This window comes from Podarcis muralis, chromosome 4, assembly GCF_964188315.1.
Source record: "Podarcis muralis chromosome 4, rPodMur119.hap1.1, whole genome shotgun sequence".
Taxonomy (NCBI): Eukaryota; Metazoa; Chordata; class Lepidosauria; order Squamata; family Lacertidae; genus Podarcis; species Podarcis muralis.
In genome coordinates, this window is record NC_135658.1 from 59,775,298 (window position 1) to 59,792,406 (window position 17,109).

The 17,109-nt window shown below is 45.8% G+C and overlaps 1 protein-coding gene across 1 annotated transcript; it reads right to left on the reverse strand.

The window, feature by feature from the left end:
- Positions 1–10,428: 10,428 nt before the first annotated feature.
- On the reverse strand, positions 10,429–12,221 carry MID1IP1 (MID1 interacting protein 1). The gene has a single exon (XM_028727383.2). The coding sequence runs from the start codon at positions 11,874–11,876 to the stop codon at positions 11,367–11,369; it is 510 nt and encodes a 169-aa protein (XP_028583216.2). The 5' UTR covers positions 11,877–12,221; the 3' UTR covers positions 10,429–11,366.
- Between the last annotated feature and the right edge of the window lie 4,888 nt (positions 12,222–17,109).

The window sequence follows — 17,109 nt, forward strand, 5'->3', positions numbered from 1 at the left end:
CTAGATAGAAACTTGGCAAGCAGCCTTACTGTATCATGACCATATAAAGAAAATGTCAGTCCCTAGAGGATTACGGATATCAGGCTTTAGTTTTGAAGGCCTCTGACTTTCCATTTCTTTCTCAACCTTTTTCTCTTAAACTTGTTAAACAGGGCTGACTACTTCACTGAGACCAGCATTATTGGAAGCAGTTTTTCTTGCCAAGAGTTTGTTGAACAAGAAGAGAGACCTCAGGGATTTGGCAACCGTGCAGAGATTGCATCAGCTGATGCATACGTATGGAGGATGGGCAGGAGGGAGGAGATGGTTCCTAGGATATCCTTGGCCTGAACAGAGTTTTGTCATCGTTTTCTGCACAGTAATTTTTATTCAGAACCTGAAGCAAAAAAATGAGCATTGTGACATACCCAGGGGTCCTAATGAAAGAGTCCTTGCCGCTCTTTGTACCTTGGGACCCTCTAGGGTCAGAAGGAAGTCCAATGCAGCTGGGCATCTAAGGGCAATAGTCAAGGAAACAGTAACACAATGACTTTCAGCTGTGCAGTGTAAATTGCTTGCCTTCTCCTCCCACCCCCTGTACTCTCCAAATCTGGTCTGGGTTTCCCCCTGCCCCCAACCCTCCAAAACAGATTTAAGGAACTTGTGGGGAAAGGGGAGGGCAGGGAAGTTGCACTGCACGGCTAAACGTCATTGTGGTAGTGTAGCTGTCCACTGTGCTTCATCTTCGTCACAGGAATGAAATCCACATACAATAGGCATATGATGGAATACCTTGGCAGATAACAACAAATGAGTGGTGCAACCCTTAGCCACAAAAGCTGGTGGAAGAGTTGAGAGCTAGTGTAGGCTGAAAGACTGAGCAGAGAACCATTTCTGGTTCAAAGCACATCTCTGCCCTGATCTCACTCGACAGCTTTATCTCTCAGCCTCAGCTCCCCATCTGCAATATGTAGACAAAGCTTTTGGCCTGCCCTTTACAGGGATGTTCTGTAAAACAAATTGCTGCAATAATGTGCATGAAGTGTTTTGAACACTCTGAAAAACATCATATATGACAAATAACAAATGAGTGGAAGGAGAACTCAAGCAAGTGGTATAATCAACAGCCACTAAAATTAATGGAAGAGGTGGGAGGTAGTGTAGCCTAGTAGCTAAGAGACCGAGCTGTCAATTATCACTGGTTCAAAGTTTGTCATGACCTCACTAGGCATCTGTAGGCAAATCATTCTCTCTCAGCTTTAGCTCCTCATCTGCAATGTGGGGATAACATTTCTTATCTACTCTTACATGGATGGGTAGAAGTTGCTGCAATACTGCATGCTAAGTGCTTCGAACACTTTCAAAATTGCTACATAAATACTCATCGTCATTTTCTTTAAGAGGGTTTGGATCCACATTCAGGCTTTGCGTGAAAGGGGTGAAAACCACTGGTTAGAATCATAGAACTTGCGTACCTAATACCTATGTTTTGTCTATGAAAATTAACATTGAATAGACATTAAACAATGGGGGGGGGGACGAGAATTTTAACAATTCATTAATGCATAAGCTTTCATGGGTCACAGTCTACTTCATCATATGAGTGTAATCCTAAATTGGCAAGTTTCTGTCCATACTTGTGAGGTGGGGGGGGGGGGCAGGGAAATAAAATACAAAAAGAACAGACAGTGATGATTATCTAACAGCAAATTTGTTACAGTGACTACTTAGCAAAACTGAGTTGGTGATTACAAACATAGGGTTTTAATTGCTACTTGCTTTACAGCATATTTCTAGTTTGGATGGTTGCTGTTCACTTTACTTTCAGAATATGGTACTTAAGATACCCACAAATGTACGAAAATGTAACCTGCAAATAGCTAAACAAAACATGTTTAATTCCCTACTTACCAAATATGTGTTGGGGGAGTTCAATAAACACTCACGTGGCATTTTGCAATATAATTTTCCACATATCCTCCAGACTCTTCCTGCTATGCATCATGAGATTTTTGATTTGCAGATATCCAAGTGGTTCAAAATGTTGAAAGGATTTAATCACAAGTTTGTTCACATGCCAGTCACAGGTTTGCTAAGCAACACTGAAGACTCAGTGTTGAGATTACCTCAGTTCCTAGGTAATCCATCCAACATTATCATTTTAGCCATGGGAATAACTTGTAGGTATCCTCCCTGGAATACATTATATATTGTAAAAAATTCTAGCTGAAATATGCCCTCCTTACTATTCCAGTCTGGCTTTAAGGCTGGTCTTGGCACTGAAACTGCCCTGATTACCCTTGTTGATGACATTTTGGAGAGAGATGGTGGTAATGTGACACTGCTCTGTCTCCTCAGCTGCTTTTAACACTGTTGACTCCATATCCTTCTGGAGCATCTCAGAGAGGTTGGGGTTGCAGGCACTGTGCTTCTGTGGTTCTGCTGCAGAAAGCAGTCGTAGGAGTTGTCCTGTGGTGTCCCACAGGGTTCTGTCTTGTCCTCCATGCTATTTAACATCTATGTGAAGCCTCTGAGAGCAGTCAGCAGGAGATCTGGAGTGAAGTGCCCTCAGTATGCAGATGACATCCAGCTCTATCTCTCCATTCCATGCTAACTGGGAGAGGCTTGAGGTGTGTTAGACCTGTACTTGAGGAATAGTGGGGTGGATGTGGGCCAGTAAACTGAAGCTGAATCATGAAAAGAAAGAGGTGTTGTTATGTCTCCCAAGCTCTCATGTCTGGAAGGTGGGAAGCAGGCCTGCCCTGGATGGGGTTATACTCCCCTGGAAGGAACAGGTCCATAGCTTGGTGGTGGTGCTGGATTCAGCACTGTCACTGGAGGCTCAGGTGGCCTTCAGGGCTAGGAGTGCCTGTTTCCAGCTGTGGCTGGTTCACCAGCTTACTACCGCTTTTGGACAGAAATGACTTGGCCACTGTACTCAATGCTTTGCTAACTTCCAGAATGGATTGCTGCAATGCACTCTAAATGGGGCTGTCCTTGAAGACAACTCAGAAACTTCCACTGGTCCAAAATGCAGCGGCCAGATTACTGGCTGGAGATCCATTAAAATCTCACATTAAAATCCCTGCTTAAGGTGCTCATGTTACTGTTCACAGACCTAAACAACTCAGGCCCCAAATGCGTGAGAGACTGCCTTCTTCCCTACAGATCCCCTCAGATGGTAAGATCCGCAGATGATCTTGATTGTCCCACTGCCCTCAGAAGCTCAGGGGGGTGGGGGTGGCAAAAGGACATTTTCTGGGGCAGCTCCTAAGTTGTAGAACTCTCTGTCCACCCTCTACCAAAGTACATCTGGCTTCTTCATTGTACAGCTTTTGGTGAATGCTGAAGACATACCATTTTACCTTGGCTTTTGACTCTGCTAAAACTCCCATTCAGCCACAAGGCATAACCCTACATCAGAATTGTGAAGATGCCGCCCTGAGCTCTTTCAAGGAACGATGTGTTAATGTAATAAATAAACACATATCTATATACCTATTCTGTCATTTCAGCTCTCTGAATTATCAGTACATGCTGGAAATTCTTCTGCTCTTCCTGCGGCTCATTCTTCACTCAAAGCTATAATCCTCTCCTTGTGATATGATAATCTTTTCAACGAAGCTATTATATTGCCACAACTAAGGATGAGGATTTGAAGGACAAGCAAACCTGTTGCTCAAGGTTGCTTTCATATCTTGCTAGCACTTCAAAAGCCACTAGAACTGTGGTTCCCAAAATGTTTCTCCCATGGACCACTTGAAAATTGCTCCTGGTCTTGGCAGACCATTTAACGATTCTTTTACAGCAATTGTTATGTTTTGTGGTAGATACTGTATGTTTTTAATGGTGTTTTATTGCCTGCTTTTATGTTATTGTATTCCATAGAATTGTAATGATAATACAATAAAATACATACAAGGAATTAAAAAATCAATTAAAAGTAAATATGAATATTGAAATCAGACAGACCACCTGAATGGACCACAGCTTGAGGACCTTTGCACTGGAATGCACTTTTGTCAGAAGGTTCATAATTATCTTCTACACATTGACAAATTGTGATTATTATGCATCTACATCATAAATAGGGTAATAGTGAACTCAGCTGCCTGAAGGTCTGCAGCAACAGGATTGAGGGAACCCAAAGGTATACAGAATTACAAAAACCCTAAGAAAAAATCCAAACAGGAGGAAAGCAAAAAAAAGGCACCTTCACTGTTCTATTTTCAGTGCTTGCTTGAATTTTTTGTTTAATCAAGCCTATTAAGCCACGTAGCTGTTGTTTTAATCTCTTTTACTGTTAGTTTTAATTATTTTAAAATGCTTTTAATTGTTTTTAACATTTTTTATTGATGATTTGAAAATTTCTTGTAAACCACTGTAACAGTGAAGGCTCGCAAATGCAAATATCTTTAAGTGGGAACTAGGCTTTAAGAGTGCACATCACCAAATCCTCAAATCACTGGCCAATGCCATTACAGTGGTACCTCGGGTTACATACGCTTCAGGTTACAGACTCCGCTAACCCATAAATATTACCTTGGGTTAAGAACTTTGCTTCAGGATGAGAACAGAAATCGTGCTCCGGCGGCGGCGCAGCAGCAGGAGGCCCCATTAGCTAAAGTGGTGCTTCAGGTTAAGAACAGCTTCAAGTTAAGAACAGACCTCCAGAACGAATTAAGTTCTTAACCCAAGGTACCACTGTACATTTGAACTGACTTCCAAATTTAAAAAATTTACCCTACCTAATCAAATGTGTAATTTATTGCAGCTGCATTGACCTTCTCAGTTGCAATGGTATGATGAGACCCAAATGCAACTAGAGCCAGATAAATGTTTTGCAACCTATTTGTTTTCACTTGACTTGCAGCGTATTTCTCATTTGCCACATTGTCTCTGAATGCCTTAAAGCAGAGCTTTCCAAACTTTTCAAGTTGTTGACACACTTTTTGGACATAGGAATTCAGTTTTGTATCATTTTGCGACAGAGTAATTCAGTTTTACTAGCAAACTAGTGGTTAAACTAACCCTTTCCAACCCCAGGAGCAGCACGGGGGAGTGTTTGTGGAACACACCTACACACTGCAGTTGACACACTAATGTGTTGTGACACACAGTTTAGAAAGCTCTGCCTTAAAGAAACTTGAGCCTCCAGCAATTTCTCTAGGCAAGGCCTGACCATGTATAATCAGTTTGCATTCCCCTACTACAAGAGCAGCTAGCCACCAATTTGAACACGCACCAAAACCCCTTTTAATGTCCTCAGCACAGGTGTGTAAATAACATGGGGAACCTCATGAGTATCGTTCAATTGGCATTGTGTTCTCCCATGTAATGAGCAAATCAAATCAGGAGGGTCACATGAGCAGCTACAAGTAGCTGGTGACAGTGTCCTTTGTGGTCATTGTCAGTTTCAGAAAGTGTAAGCCAGGCATCCCCCAACTCGTCCCTCCAGCTGTTTTGGGACTACAGTTCTCATCATCCATGACCACTGGTCCTGTTAGCTAGGGATGATGGGAGCTGTAGTCCCAAAACAGCTGGAGGGTCGAGTTTGGGGGTGCCTGGCATAAGCCATCTACAGTACACAATGCCATTTCCCTCACAAATCAAGCATTTTGAAGAACACACAACTCACTATGGGAAAATGCATCTGGAAGAGCAGGCTTTATAAAAGGATACTATGCTGGTGAATCATTAATCTGAAATAGTAAACTGATGCCTCGGCTCAGTTATCCATTGACTCTGGATGCTGGAAGTCTAACTGACTGGGGAAGGAGGGAACTTAGGAAGAAGCATAAAATGAAGATGTAACAAGATAGCTTGCACCTATGATACCTCTCTACAATACCAGAAACCTGGCTGAGCTTCACAGGGTGTCAAAGATGTGACTGACATCATCCAGATTGCTAGACTGCCTAACCTTGCCATTCCAGCTCCTATTAACACAGCCCATATTTATGGTGTGGAAACTAAGGATAGAATTTTTTTCTCCCTCTTTCATAGTACTAGAACCCGAGGCCATCTAGCTGAGTGTTGTAAGATTCAAGGCATGCAAAATATATTACTCCTTCATGCAGCTCTTGGATAAACTATGGAGCTCACTCCCAAAGGAGCCACTGGTCACAAACATGGATGGCTCTAAAAGAGGATCAGACACACCCACACCATATGTTTAAAGAACTTGGCTTCCCCCAAAGACTCTTGGGAAATATAGTTCACTCCTACACAAAACTACAACTCCCAGCCCCCTTAGCAAGCTACAGTTCCCAGGATTCTTTCAGGGAAGCTATGTGCTTTAAGTGCATGATGCGGCTGTGACATTTCATAGACAATAAGGCTATCAATGTCTACCCAACATAAGGGCTTGGATGCTGTCACAGGCAGCAGTATGCCTCTGAATACCACTTGGTGGGAATCACAAATGGCCACTGCTATCACACTTGAGTCTTGCTGTCTTGCTTGTGTACTTCCCATGAACATCTGGCTGGCCACTCTGATGTATTGGACTACATGGGCCTTTGGTTTGATCCAGCAGAGCTCTTACATTTTTTTTATACTCCATTTCAAATAGCCAAGTTTACAGATTGGCTAACCCTACTTGCGAAGCGTGTACAGTTCATTTTCCAGTCACATACTGGGGAAGATCAAGATGTGGAATGTCTGCCTGTCTGCCTTCGTATTTCCCTTCATGCATGCTAGACATTTGTGGCCTGGAAGACCAACATTGTCCTGCATCAATTGGCTCTTTAAAAAACCACACATTTTAACATCCCTTTTGATGTCTTGTCAGCATTCATTGTTCCAACTTGGCTAAGATGTGGATGCCTTTTGCCAATAGTTACTGACTTCCTCTATAAAATGGAAGTGTGAAAAGTCTCCCAGAAAGTTCCATTCACTCTTTCACTAGTCAGATCTGCTTCCTGATGCCTGGATGAAGCATGTGGTTTGTCTGAAGCTGCCCAGTTTCACTGAGTCTTTGCAACAGGTTGAAACAAAAAGAACAGTATGGGTCTGTTGGACCCTGCCTGTTATTTCATCTTCTCCAGGCAACGTAGCAAAGCATTTGGCAAAATACTGCAGTTATATCTTTTCTTTAAATGCTATTCCTAATTGCATCTTCTCTATAGCAAACCTCTCATTTAATCCGAAGCTTGACTAATTGGCTATTTGTTTACACCCATATTCTTATGAATTGAACTTACCAAGAGCATTTGCTTAGGAACTTTCTTTAAAAAGGGCTGCCAACACACCAGGTATTTTTCCCTAACAGAACAAGCCTAACTATGTCTATTCAGAAGTATTTGCTGTTGACTTCAATTAGACTTTTTACCAAGTAATGGATTAGGATTGCAACTATACAATGTAGTAACATGTTCTATCAGTGCAAAGATTTCTGCTTGCGCAATGGAGATTTCCCTCTCTCCTCCACCTATGCATCCCCTAAATCTGTTATTGGGTTTTCTATAGAGCAGATTTGGGGAGGTCCAAAACACATGTGAATGGGGGAGGGAAGTTCCATTGCACAAGCAGAAATCCTTGCACTGACAGAATGCGTTAGCTGGAAACTGCCCTAAGTGTATTAAATTCTGGCTTTTGAATCATAAGACTACAGTGGCAGCAAATGTTTATTATTGGCAGTAGTCTAAACCACTGGCCAAGATAAGGTAGGTTTTTACTCTCAAGTAAAGACAACAGGAAATTAAAAAGCAAGTAACTAGGTTGACAAAATCATCAGAAGGCCGAGGAAAATTTTTATTTGATTTGCATAGGATGTAGCAAGCAGCAAGCTGAGTAGCCAGCAGGGAGGGGGCCTGTTACGATTGAAGGCAGCTTAGAAAAATGTAAATATGGAAACTCCTGATAAAGTAAAGTATCTCTGTTTCATCTCTAGCCAGTGTTGGAATGTTTCATGAGATCTAACTTCAGGGAGAAACATCTACTATGGCATTAGTGATGCAATTACTAGTTGAACCCATTAATAACAATGTTAGCATGGTATGCAGAAAAGTATCTTAATGAACTAAAATCACTTTCTTTGACTTCTTAAAAATGATTCAGGTAGAAAAGAATGCAATGGCATCATGGCTGACATTCTGCAAACTAAACACCTCGCATATCTAGCTTAGGGAGAGGGACAATAGCTTGGTGGTAAACATCATCTACATACAGGAGGTATCCCAGGTAATAGGAAAGACCTCTGCTTTTGACCCAGGAGAGCATTGCCTGTCAGAGTAGACAATGCTGAACAAAATGAAGAAATAGTCTAGCCTGGCAAGAAGCAGCTCCCCATGTTCCTATGATGTTTTCCTCGTGGTGCATTCCCATCCATGTCTACTCCCAGGTCTCATTGAGTTCAGAGGACTTACTGTTGGAAAACTGTAGAGAGTTGAAGACTAAGTTAAGAATTCCCAGGAACTGAACTAACTCCAGATTTGGGGGTGCTCTCAACTAAGTGCCCTCTGAGGGTCAACTTCCAGGTCAGTGCTTCCCAACCAGGCCAGTGCTACTTGAGACCAGTGGCAGATGACTATGACCTACCATTTCTAATTTCCCACAATGTCCTGGAACTTCTAAAGTAACTGTGTCAGGGCATTGTGGGAAATATAAATAGGTTGTCATTAAAACTTCCCACAGTGCTCCAATGCATGGTGGGAAATTTTAAATAGCGTGCTGACCAGCATAGAGTACCCAGAACAGGTGACAGTTGGCCCTGCTCAATCCCTAACTGTCCAAGGTTGCTGAGGGTAGTGTAAAAAAACAAAACAAAAACAAGTCTGCATTGTTGCTGACAGGATTATTAAAGTACATGTTGACTTTAAAAAAGCAAAGTTGAAGACATATTAAAATAAAAGTGAATTCCATAAAAACTGTTAAAATCTTGGTTTGACTATAATATTAATTAAAAACTTTCAAAAATTGTATGAATTTTAAAAATAGAGTAAGGCCATCCATTCCACCTCTGGTGGCTGCCATCAGATCTAAAAGATTTAATAGCGACATTTTTTCCAGTTATAAAGTCATTTTTTAAAAAGAAAAAATTCTGCACTTGTCTACTCAAAATTAAGCACCATTGATTATATTGGGATAAATTCTGGATGAGGAGACATAGGATTGTAACCTTAAAATAAGATTTCAGTTTAAGCCATTTTATTATAAAAGAGACACAATATTTTTAAAACCATTTTAAGAGCAATTATATCATTTTTACTCATGTAAGAGTGCTTAGCTTCAGCAGGATTATGTACCTTTTCTATTTTTCCACTTCCCTCAAAGATATAGCCCAGAACAGCCAGAAATGCTTTTGCATTAGCATATTATTGTCAAAAAGTTGAAACAAAGCCCAAAGGAATTTTCAGATCTGAATCTATAAAATGCATCCGCATCTTTAAAGGGTTTACATCATTATATGGCTTTTTTGTTTGTTTGTTTAAAATGGTATTGCTGAAATGACCAAACAACTACTCTGTTGTTAAAAGTAGGTTTAAGAGGACTCCAGATTAGGCTGGGTGCATATGAATATAACCACAATGCACTTTATGTATATGTTCTGAAAAAATAGGAAAACATTGGTTCAGACTCCAAGATAGCATAGAATCATAGAATAGAATCATAGAGTTGGAATAGACCACAAGGGCCATCGAGTCCAACCCCCTGCCAAGCATACCTGAATTTAAACTAGAAAATACCACAGAATGAAGCTGTTGATTCCAAGAACAGTCTAGAAGCATCCATGTCACAACATAAATAACTTGCAGAGTTAAGTAACTTAAATCTGATTAGTAGTTACCAAGTCTTAAGGTACTTAAATAACTAGGTTTAAAAGATTGACCTGCATCCATATAAATATCTTGCACTCACTGTAGGTGTTGAATTGTAAAGGCAACTTGAAGAAGAGCTAAGAGAACATGGTTTCTACTTGTTGAGGTTCTTTTAAATTAACTATATGTTGCTTTGAAAGGCAACTCCCTGAGATGGATAGTTAACTTGCACTGTCGTGCAATCTACCTCTCACTGAAGTCCATAAGAAAACTGTCTCTGGTTTTAAAAGGGCTCAGTTCAATATACAGTGGGCACATTGCCCACGCATAGCAGGGCATAATAGAGCTGTGAGTTCATACCCTCTTGAGTGAGGGGATGGCCTGGAAGCAAAGCAAGTCTGGATGTGGTTACTGAATGGATGGCAGAGATCCTAAGAACCCCTTGTATGACATTTGTGTTCCAGGATATAAATGTACAAAATAAGTATGGGCCTGTCCCTGTGCACCACAGGGGGAGAGTGGGGAATACAGGCCTGTCAGCCCTGTAGTGAACTAGATCAAGCATACCCCCCACCCCTCCAAAAAAGATAATGTCAAGAATCATTTCATATGCAGTTTGTGTGTTGCAAAATAGATGTTAGCATTAAATTCTAGTAGAGGCACAACATAAAAACCAGTGAAGTCCATCTTAGTCAATATATTTGCTTATTTATTTTAGAATATACTCTACATCTGAATAAAAAAAGTTTTAAATAAATCTTCAATGCATGTACAACAATGAGACCCTTTTATCTTTCCATTGAAATTGGGGTGCACATTAGTTAACTGGTTCCATCCTCTGCAACTGAGTATAAATAGTTCTTAAGTAGCACAATTGCAGCCTCATATAGACCAGTTCAATGTAATGTAGAAAGGTAAGTAACTTTACTTAAAGGAGAACAATAACTGTTCACCTCGCTTGTAAAAAAAAAAGTTTAATTAATAGTAATGAATGTACATCCTTGTGCGTTGGTAAAAAATAAGACGCCTGCAGATCTAGGAGCATGCAAAGAGAATTCTTAAGACTTTATATACATATATATTAACGTTACAAAAGTAGTGCAAAACATGAAAGAAGTGATGCAATCGCCACTACTATTGCCGCCACCACACATGTGCGTGCACACACAGTTTTCCAGTGATTACAAACACACTCTTTCAGTAACTGGCCTGGGCCACTGTACATCATTCAGAGTCCTCAGAATCTGGAAATATTATACTCGACTACCTGGTTATGCCTGCTACACCAGGCAGAGATTCATCACCCCGCCTCCATGGATGTTCAGCGTTGCCAACAGTAAAACCCCACTAGGTTATGCCTAGCAAGAAAGCCAGTCCCTTCCGCCCTCACATTCTTCTCTCCTAGACACATACAATTTTACATCTGCTGTTATGCTCGCCACTGGCCCCCGAGATGCTCCTTCTCTGCTCCAGTTACAAAGCCACCTAAGAGCATTTGCTTCTCTCGCACTCAGCACACACAAACACACACGTTCTTCCCTAGCCCTTTACAAACTCAAACGTCCTCTGACTTTCTCACCCCGGCAGGCAGGCAGGCAGGCTGGCCGCGTCCTCCCCCTCCCGGGCTCAGTGTCCCCAGTTATTGCCTCCGATCTCCTGCTTGTACCGGTTGGTGAGCACGTTGGCCTTGCGAGTCAGTTTGGAAAGCACCGTGTGCAGTCCGCTCAAGTGGTAGTGAAACTGCTTCTCCAGGTCCTCTTCCACCTCCTCGTCCTCGGGGAGCCCTCGGCTAATGTCCACGGCGCCGGGCCCCCCGTTCAGCTTGTCCTTCTTGCGGCTCGCGGCCTCCTCGCTCGCCTGCTGCAGCACGCCCCACTCGATGTCGTTGCGGATGGACTTGAGCAGCACGTAGTGGCTGTACATGTCTCTGCAGGAGCAGTAGGCGCCGCCGTTGGGAGTCAGCGAGGCCTCCCGCTCCCCGCCGCCCGCGTCCAGCTCCTCCAGCAAGAGGGGCACGTCCCGCAGCAGGCTGGGCACCATCACCGTCTGATCCATGTTGTTGACGGCCCCGATGAAGCGGTTCATGGCGTTGAAGAGCGAGTGCTTTTGGCTGTACGACTCGCAGATCTGCATCATCCTGGCGGCTGGCGGAGGCGCGGCAGGGCAAGGCGGGCTGCTGGGCTGCTGCTGTCGCAGGAGGAAAAGGGCGCCGAGCAAGACTTCGGGGAGCAGGGGCAGCTGCTCGGATGGGATCAAGGCGAGGCCCGAGTTGAAAAAAGCGCCAAACTGATGAAAAGTTGCTGCTTTCCTTTCCCGCCTTTGGTTTCCTTTCTCAGAGAAAAAAAGCGAGCGTGCCGGCTCTTTCTCCCCCTGGCGCAAGGGATCTCTTTGCCAAGGACGAAGCCGTCTTTCCGCCCAGCTTCCCTTGTCCAGTAAATAGTTGCCGGCTGGAAGCAAGAAAGCCTCTGCTGCAAGGAGTGGCTGCGAAAGAGAACAAAAGATGGCGATTAGGACCAGCCCCGTGCCTTGCCCCAAACCCTCAGCAGCAGCAGCAGCAAGCCTCCCTCCGCTTCCCGCCCAGCTCCAAGCCTCTCTTTATGCCTCAGCCTCTTCTGACCCCAAGCTTGCTTTGTGTTCCGCCCCCCACCTTCTTAACGTTTAGAGCTGCGTTCAAACCCAGATCTTATTCCATCCAGGAGAGAAAATGGGATGTAGGCGAGGAAACCACTTGAATAAGCGTCTCCCTGCCCCCACCCACCCGCCAGATCCCATCAATGCAAGTACTTCCGCGGCTCTAGATCTCCGCTCTGAAAACCTCTGAGCTAATGGAAAGTGCTCCTGAGCAGAAGCAAAGAGCCTGGAGAACTGCCGTCTGCCCTCGGTAGAGTTGGCAATAGGCTCCCATCCGGAGAAGCTGGAAACTCGGCATCCTCTTCCCTCGTTTGTTTCCGTTGCAGACCCCTTTCCCGCCAGACCCACCCCAGCCACTTGCATACCGACACAGGCGAGCCTGCCAGAGGAAGCCGACCGCGGCTCACTCCGGGTTTCCTCCCGCCTAAAGGGAACTGCCTTCCCGTCCCCCCGGGCACTCAGTAAAAAGAAAAAAGACTGAGCTGGATTGAGGAAGCTCGGCTCGTCAGCCGTGGCCGAGCCCCCTTCCCTTCCCCGCCCCGTCGCCCTGACCCAGCCCCAGAAACAAGGCACCCAGGGGCGCACAGCTGTCGCCTGCAAGCCGGCAAATGAACAAAGCCGAGCCGAGGTGCGTAGGGCAGCGCGCCGCCGCCTCCCCACTCACTCACCGGGCTCGGAGCGGCGGCTCACACTGGCTGCGTCTGGCCGGTTCTGTGAGCGTCCCGGTGTCTCGCTTCTAGCTCTGCTCCCATGCTCTGAGCCAGTCGTATTTATAGCGTGTATGTTAAAACAAGGTGTTTCCAAGGGCCACCCCCTTGCAGTGAAGCGGGGCGGAGGAGGCGCCTCAGTCCGAGTGACCACATGTAACACCGGGGACGAGGCGGCGGCGGCTCCGCCTCTCTCCCGGCACCCAGGAGGGAGGGAGGGCGCTGCGCGTACCCGGCGACTGCTAGTGGCAGCCGGGGGAAGGGAAATGGTCGAGCATAGCCCCACACCCCACGAGGAGACCAAAGGAAAAGAAGGCAGCTCCGAGAGGCCCAGCTCGTATCTGGGGCGAAGGGGGCTCCACCGCCAGCAGCGGAGAAGCGGTGCTAGGCATCGGCGCCGATTTGGGGCGAGATCATGCTCCAAGTCAGCGACAGGGTGATATCACCCGAAATCAATGACATGATGCGGGGTGCACACACTATTTGAATGGCAATGCCCATCAACTGACGGGGCAGCCCCCCAAATATTTTACTGGGGGGCCAAAGGGACCTCACGCCCTAGTAATTTGCTCATATGATGCTGCAGATCACACTAGCAGTAGAGTTGGGGGTGCAGGTGGGGGCAGGAGTGACAGGATAGTACAGTGGTACCTCTGGTTACGTACTTAATTCGTTCTGGAGATCCGTTCTTAACCTGAAACTGTTCTTAACCTGAAGCACCACTTTAGCTAATGGGGCCTCCTGCTGCTGCCGCACCGCCGCTGCGTGATTTCTGTTCTTATCCTGAAGCAAAGTTCTTAACCCGAGGTACTATTTCTGGGTTAGCGGAGTCTGTAACCTGAAGCTTATGTAACTCGGGGTACCACTGTACTTCTTTTGTCTCAAGTGGTGAAATAGGAAGTGCCCCGCCACATATCCACCCCTGGCACAGAAGCACGCCACCAACTCTATGGGGGGGGCATATGTGAGGACAGGGCTGAGTGCCCCCCAATCTTGAGGGGCCAGGCCGTGGCAGCAGCAAGTCTCCTTTGGCTTTCCTGTGGTGGCAGAGGGCCCCACCAGGCCTCCATGCAGTGGCAGAGGGTAGAAGTCCGCAAAACAAAGCAGGGGTGGCTTTTACGGGTTGGACCCTGTCCTCTTAGGTCTCTGCTTCCTCTTAAGGCAGTATCCTGGTTGGTGCTGGCATGAAAGTAAAAGGTAGCTGGTGGATAAGGAAAGTCATATCAGTGCCAGATTAAACCCTGTGGAGGCCCCTAGGCAGGATAAAATTGAACTAAGAAAGTTTGATTGTAATGTTATTTTAAGATCATATCAATATTATTTTGTTCCATTGTCATGGGGTGTGGGGCCCATTGGCCAGTGCCTACTTTGCCCATTTGGTAATCCAGCACTGATTCATATGCACACTCTCAACCTGGTCAGCTGTAGCCTCAGGTGGTGAATGCCCCCAAGATGCACCCCCACAGAGGCCCTGCCTACTTCTTCCAAGATGTTGCATTATTTTGAGTGAGAACTCGCCTCAAATGAGTGCTGATGGCGGTGCTGCTTCTCTGCCAGGAGTGGGTATGTGGCAGGGCGTACTGTGTGGGTGGCAGTGGCAGTGGCAGCAGCAGGTATGGCAGCACTGGTGGTGGTGGCAGCAACAGCAGTAGCGGGGTGGCACTTCCTTTTTCACCGCTTGAGGCACCATACCTAGCACTCCTGCACCACCTACTCTGCTGCTATGACCGGCTGTGTGATCCCAGTGATGGAGAAGTGGTGCCAGAAATCAGCATCAGTTTTGGGGGAGATCACCCTGATTTCTGGCATTTTCTTGCCTGAAATTGGCACTGATGCTGGCAGCAGTACTCCACCTCATAGCTGGGTCTGCCCTGGTGGAGCATGCCATTAAGCCCAGCTGAGTGACGATGACTTTGGAGTAGTGAGAGGCCATTACTGCACCAGACTGAGCCCCAAACATTTCAGAAGTAAAGATGTCCTTTAATCCCAGACAAAAGGCCAGCTTGCTGTTCCTCCACAATTTCCTATCACAAAAAAGGAGTCTCCAGAAACAGAATTCAGTTTATTTTTCTTTCCTGGGATCAATCCAGATAAGAGGCAGGGAAATGCTGAGCAGTCAGTGGGCGGTTTTGTTTGTTTGTTTTGTTTCATTCTTAATGGAAATGTGGAGACAGCTCTGAGGAGCCACTTAACCCTTTCTAGGCTGGAGCAATGGGTGGGGCAGCCGACTGGGGACCTCGCTAGGGACCAACTGCTTTTTTTGTTTGAGTTTCTAACTTTAGTCTAACAAGACTCTCTCTCCCCCCACCCCGGTCTCAGGAAAGCTCTGACCCTTTCCCACTGAGCCATTTGCTGGATCAAAATAATCCCCAGCTGCTTCCATCTCCCAGAGGAAAGATTTGGGGTGAAAGAGTGCAAAATGCACCAACATTGACTTTTCATCCCCAGACAAGAAAATATGAAAGAAGTCTCTGGTTGCTTGCAGGCAGGGCTTTGTTTATTTCATCTCTTATCTGTTCTTCACTGTAAGGTCACAGGGTGGCTTACAATAGAAAAAAACAAGTTAAGTGCAAATTCCACTATATTCTTATAGTCCAGGGATGGGGAATGGGAGCTCCCACCCTTGTTTTTGGAGTTAGCATAACTAATAGCCTGGGGTGATGGGAGTTGTAGTCCAGCAGCATCTGAAGGGCCACAACTTCCCCATCCTAGTTTTGTTTCTTGCAGGCCCAGCAGCTTTAAATTCCCCCATCAACCCTGGTTGTAGGTTGCTGATTGTAGGGAGCAGAGAATTATTATTAGACTATCAGGTTTTCCATGGCAAGAAATATCGGTTGCAGTCAGTTAGCAGACAGTAGGGGTGTGGAGAGAGATGTACATTTTCTCATACATCCATATTTACTTGGAAGCAAGCCCCACTTAGTTCAGTGGGACTTAATACTCTTTGGGAAACCTGCATGAGGGCAAAGTTACTTCTCGAGCCCAGATGGAAGAAACGATAGAATACAAACACCCCGGGGTTGTTGTTGTTTTTTTGGGTCGTCATTCTCCCTATAAAAGGAAGGTTGTTTGTAACGTCCCCACCCCAATCTGGGGGAAAATGGCGAGCAAATTTCGTCCGATCCCTTTCTTACCCACTGGGTTGAAATTGTGCTTTTAGTTTCTATTTGTATCTTATTGGCAGCCTAACTTGGCTTCTTATTTCACATTTGGGAGGGCTGCCAAGTACATCTGCCTCGACTTTCTACGACGGGAAGATCCCGGCAAGCCTGAATCATGTACAACTGGGCGTGCACTCGGTGGTTTTCCACGCCTCGGCTGCGTGAACACCACCCTCGGCCAAACTGGACACGCCGGTCCCGCGTGCTCCCCAAAGCTGCACACACGCGGCGCGCCGTCTGGAAGCCCCGTCGGAAGGACAAAAAAGGAGACGGGAGCAGTACGAAGCTGACACGGATCGGCGCGCGACGCCGCGAGGGGTAAAGGAGGACACTCGAGCACGAGCGCGCGCGCGCCCTAGAGCCTCGCGCGCGGCCTCCCGGAGCTCAAGTCCGAGAGCCTAGCGGCCTGCCGGGATCACCCCACAGCCTCACCTCCAGCCTCAGCCAATCGGCTCTCGTCCTGCCTGTCATACTCCGTCCTCATATGCTAATAAGCAAGGCTCGGCGAGGCCCAATCAGAAACAACGCTCGCATTCTCTTTCTGCTCCAGCGCCCGTGGCAACAAAGGAGTGGCAGCTGAAAGAGCAGCATGAGGGTCTCGTGGCGGGGAGGGGAAGGGAATGGTAGCTGAGTGTGTTGCCCTGGCAACCTATAAACCACAATAAGCCAAGGCACCGGGACATAATGGGCCCTTATTTCCCGCACACTCTTACCGCGCTTCCTCTGTAAGAAAGGAACGGGAATAAACCTCTTATATTACTTACAGCCTCCTAGACTCATTTCATCATTATACACCCTCACATAAATCAATACCCACAAAAATACAGCTGGCATAAATGCTGGCTTGCGTTATCTAAAGCAGAGTCAGTG

What these genes read in the sequence shown, in the direction of transcription:
- MID1IP1 (XM_028727383.2), bottom strand. Translation starts at nt 11,876, where the DNA reads ATGATGCAGATCTGCGAGTCGTACAGCCAAAAGCACTCGCTCTTCAAC.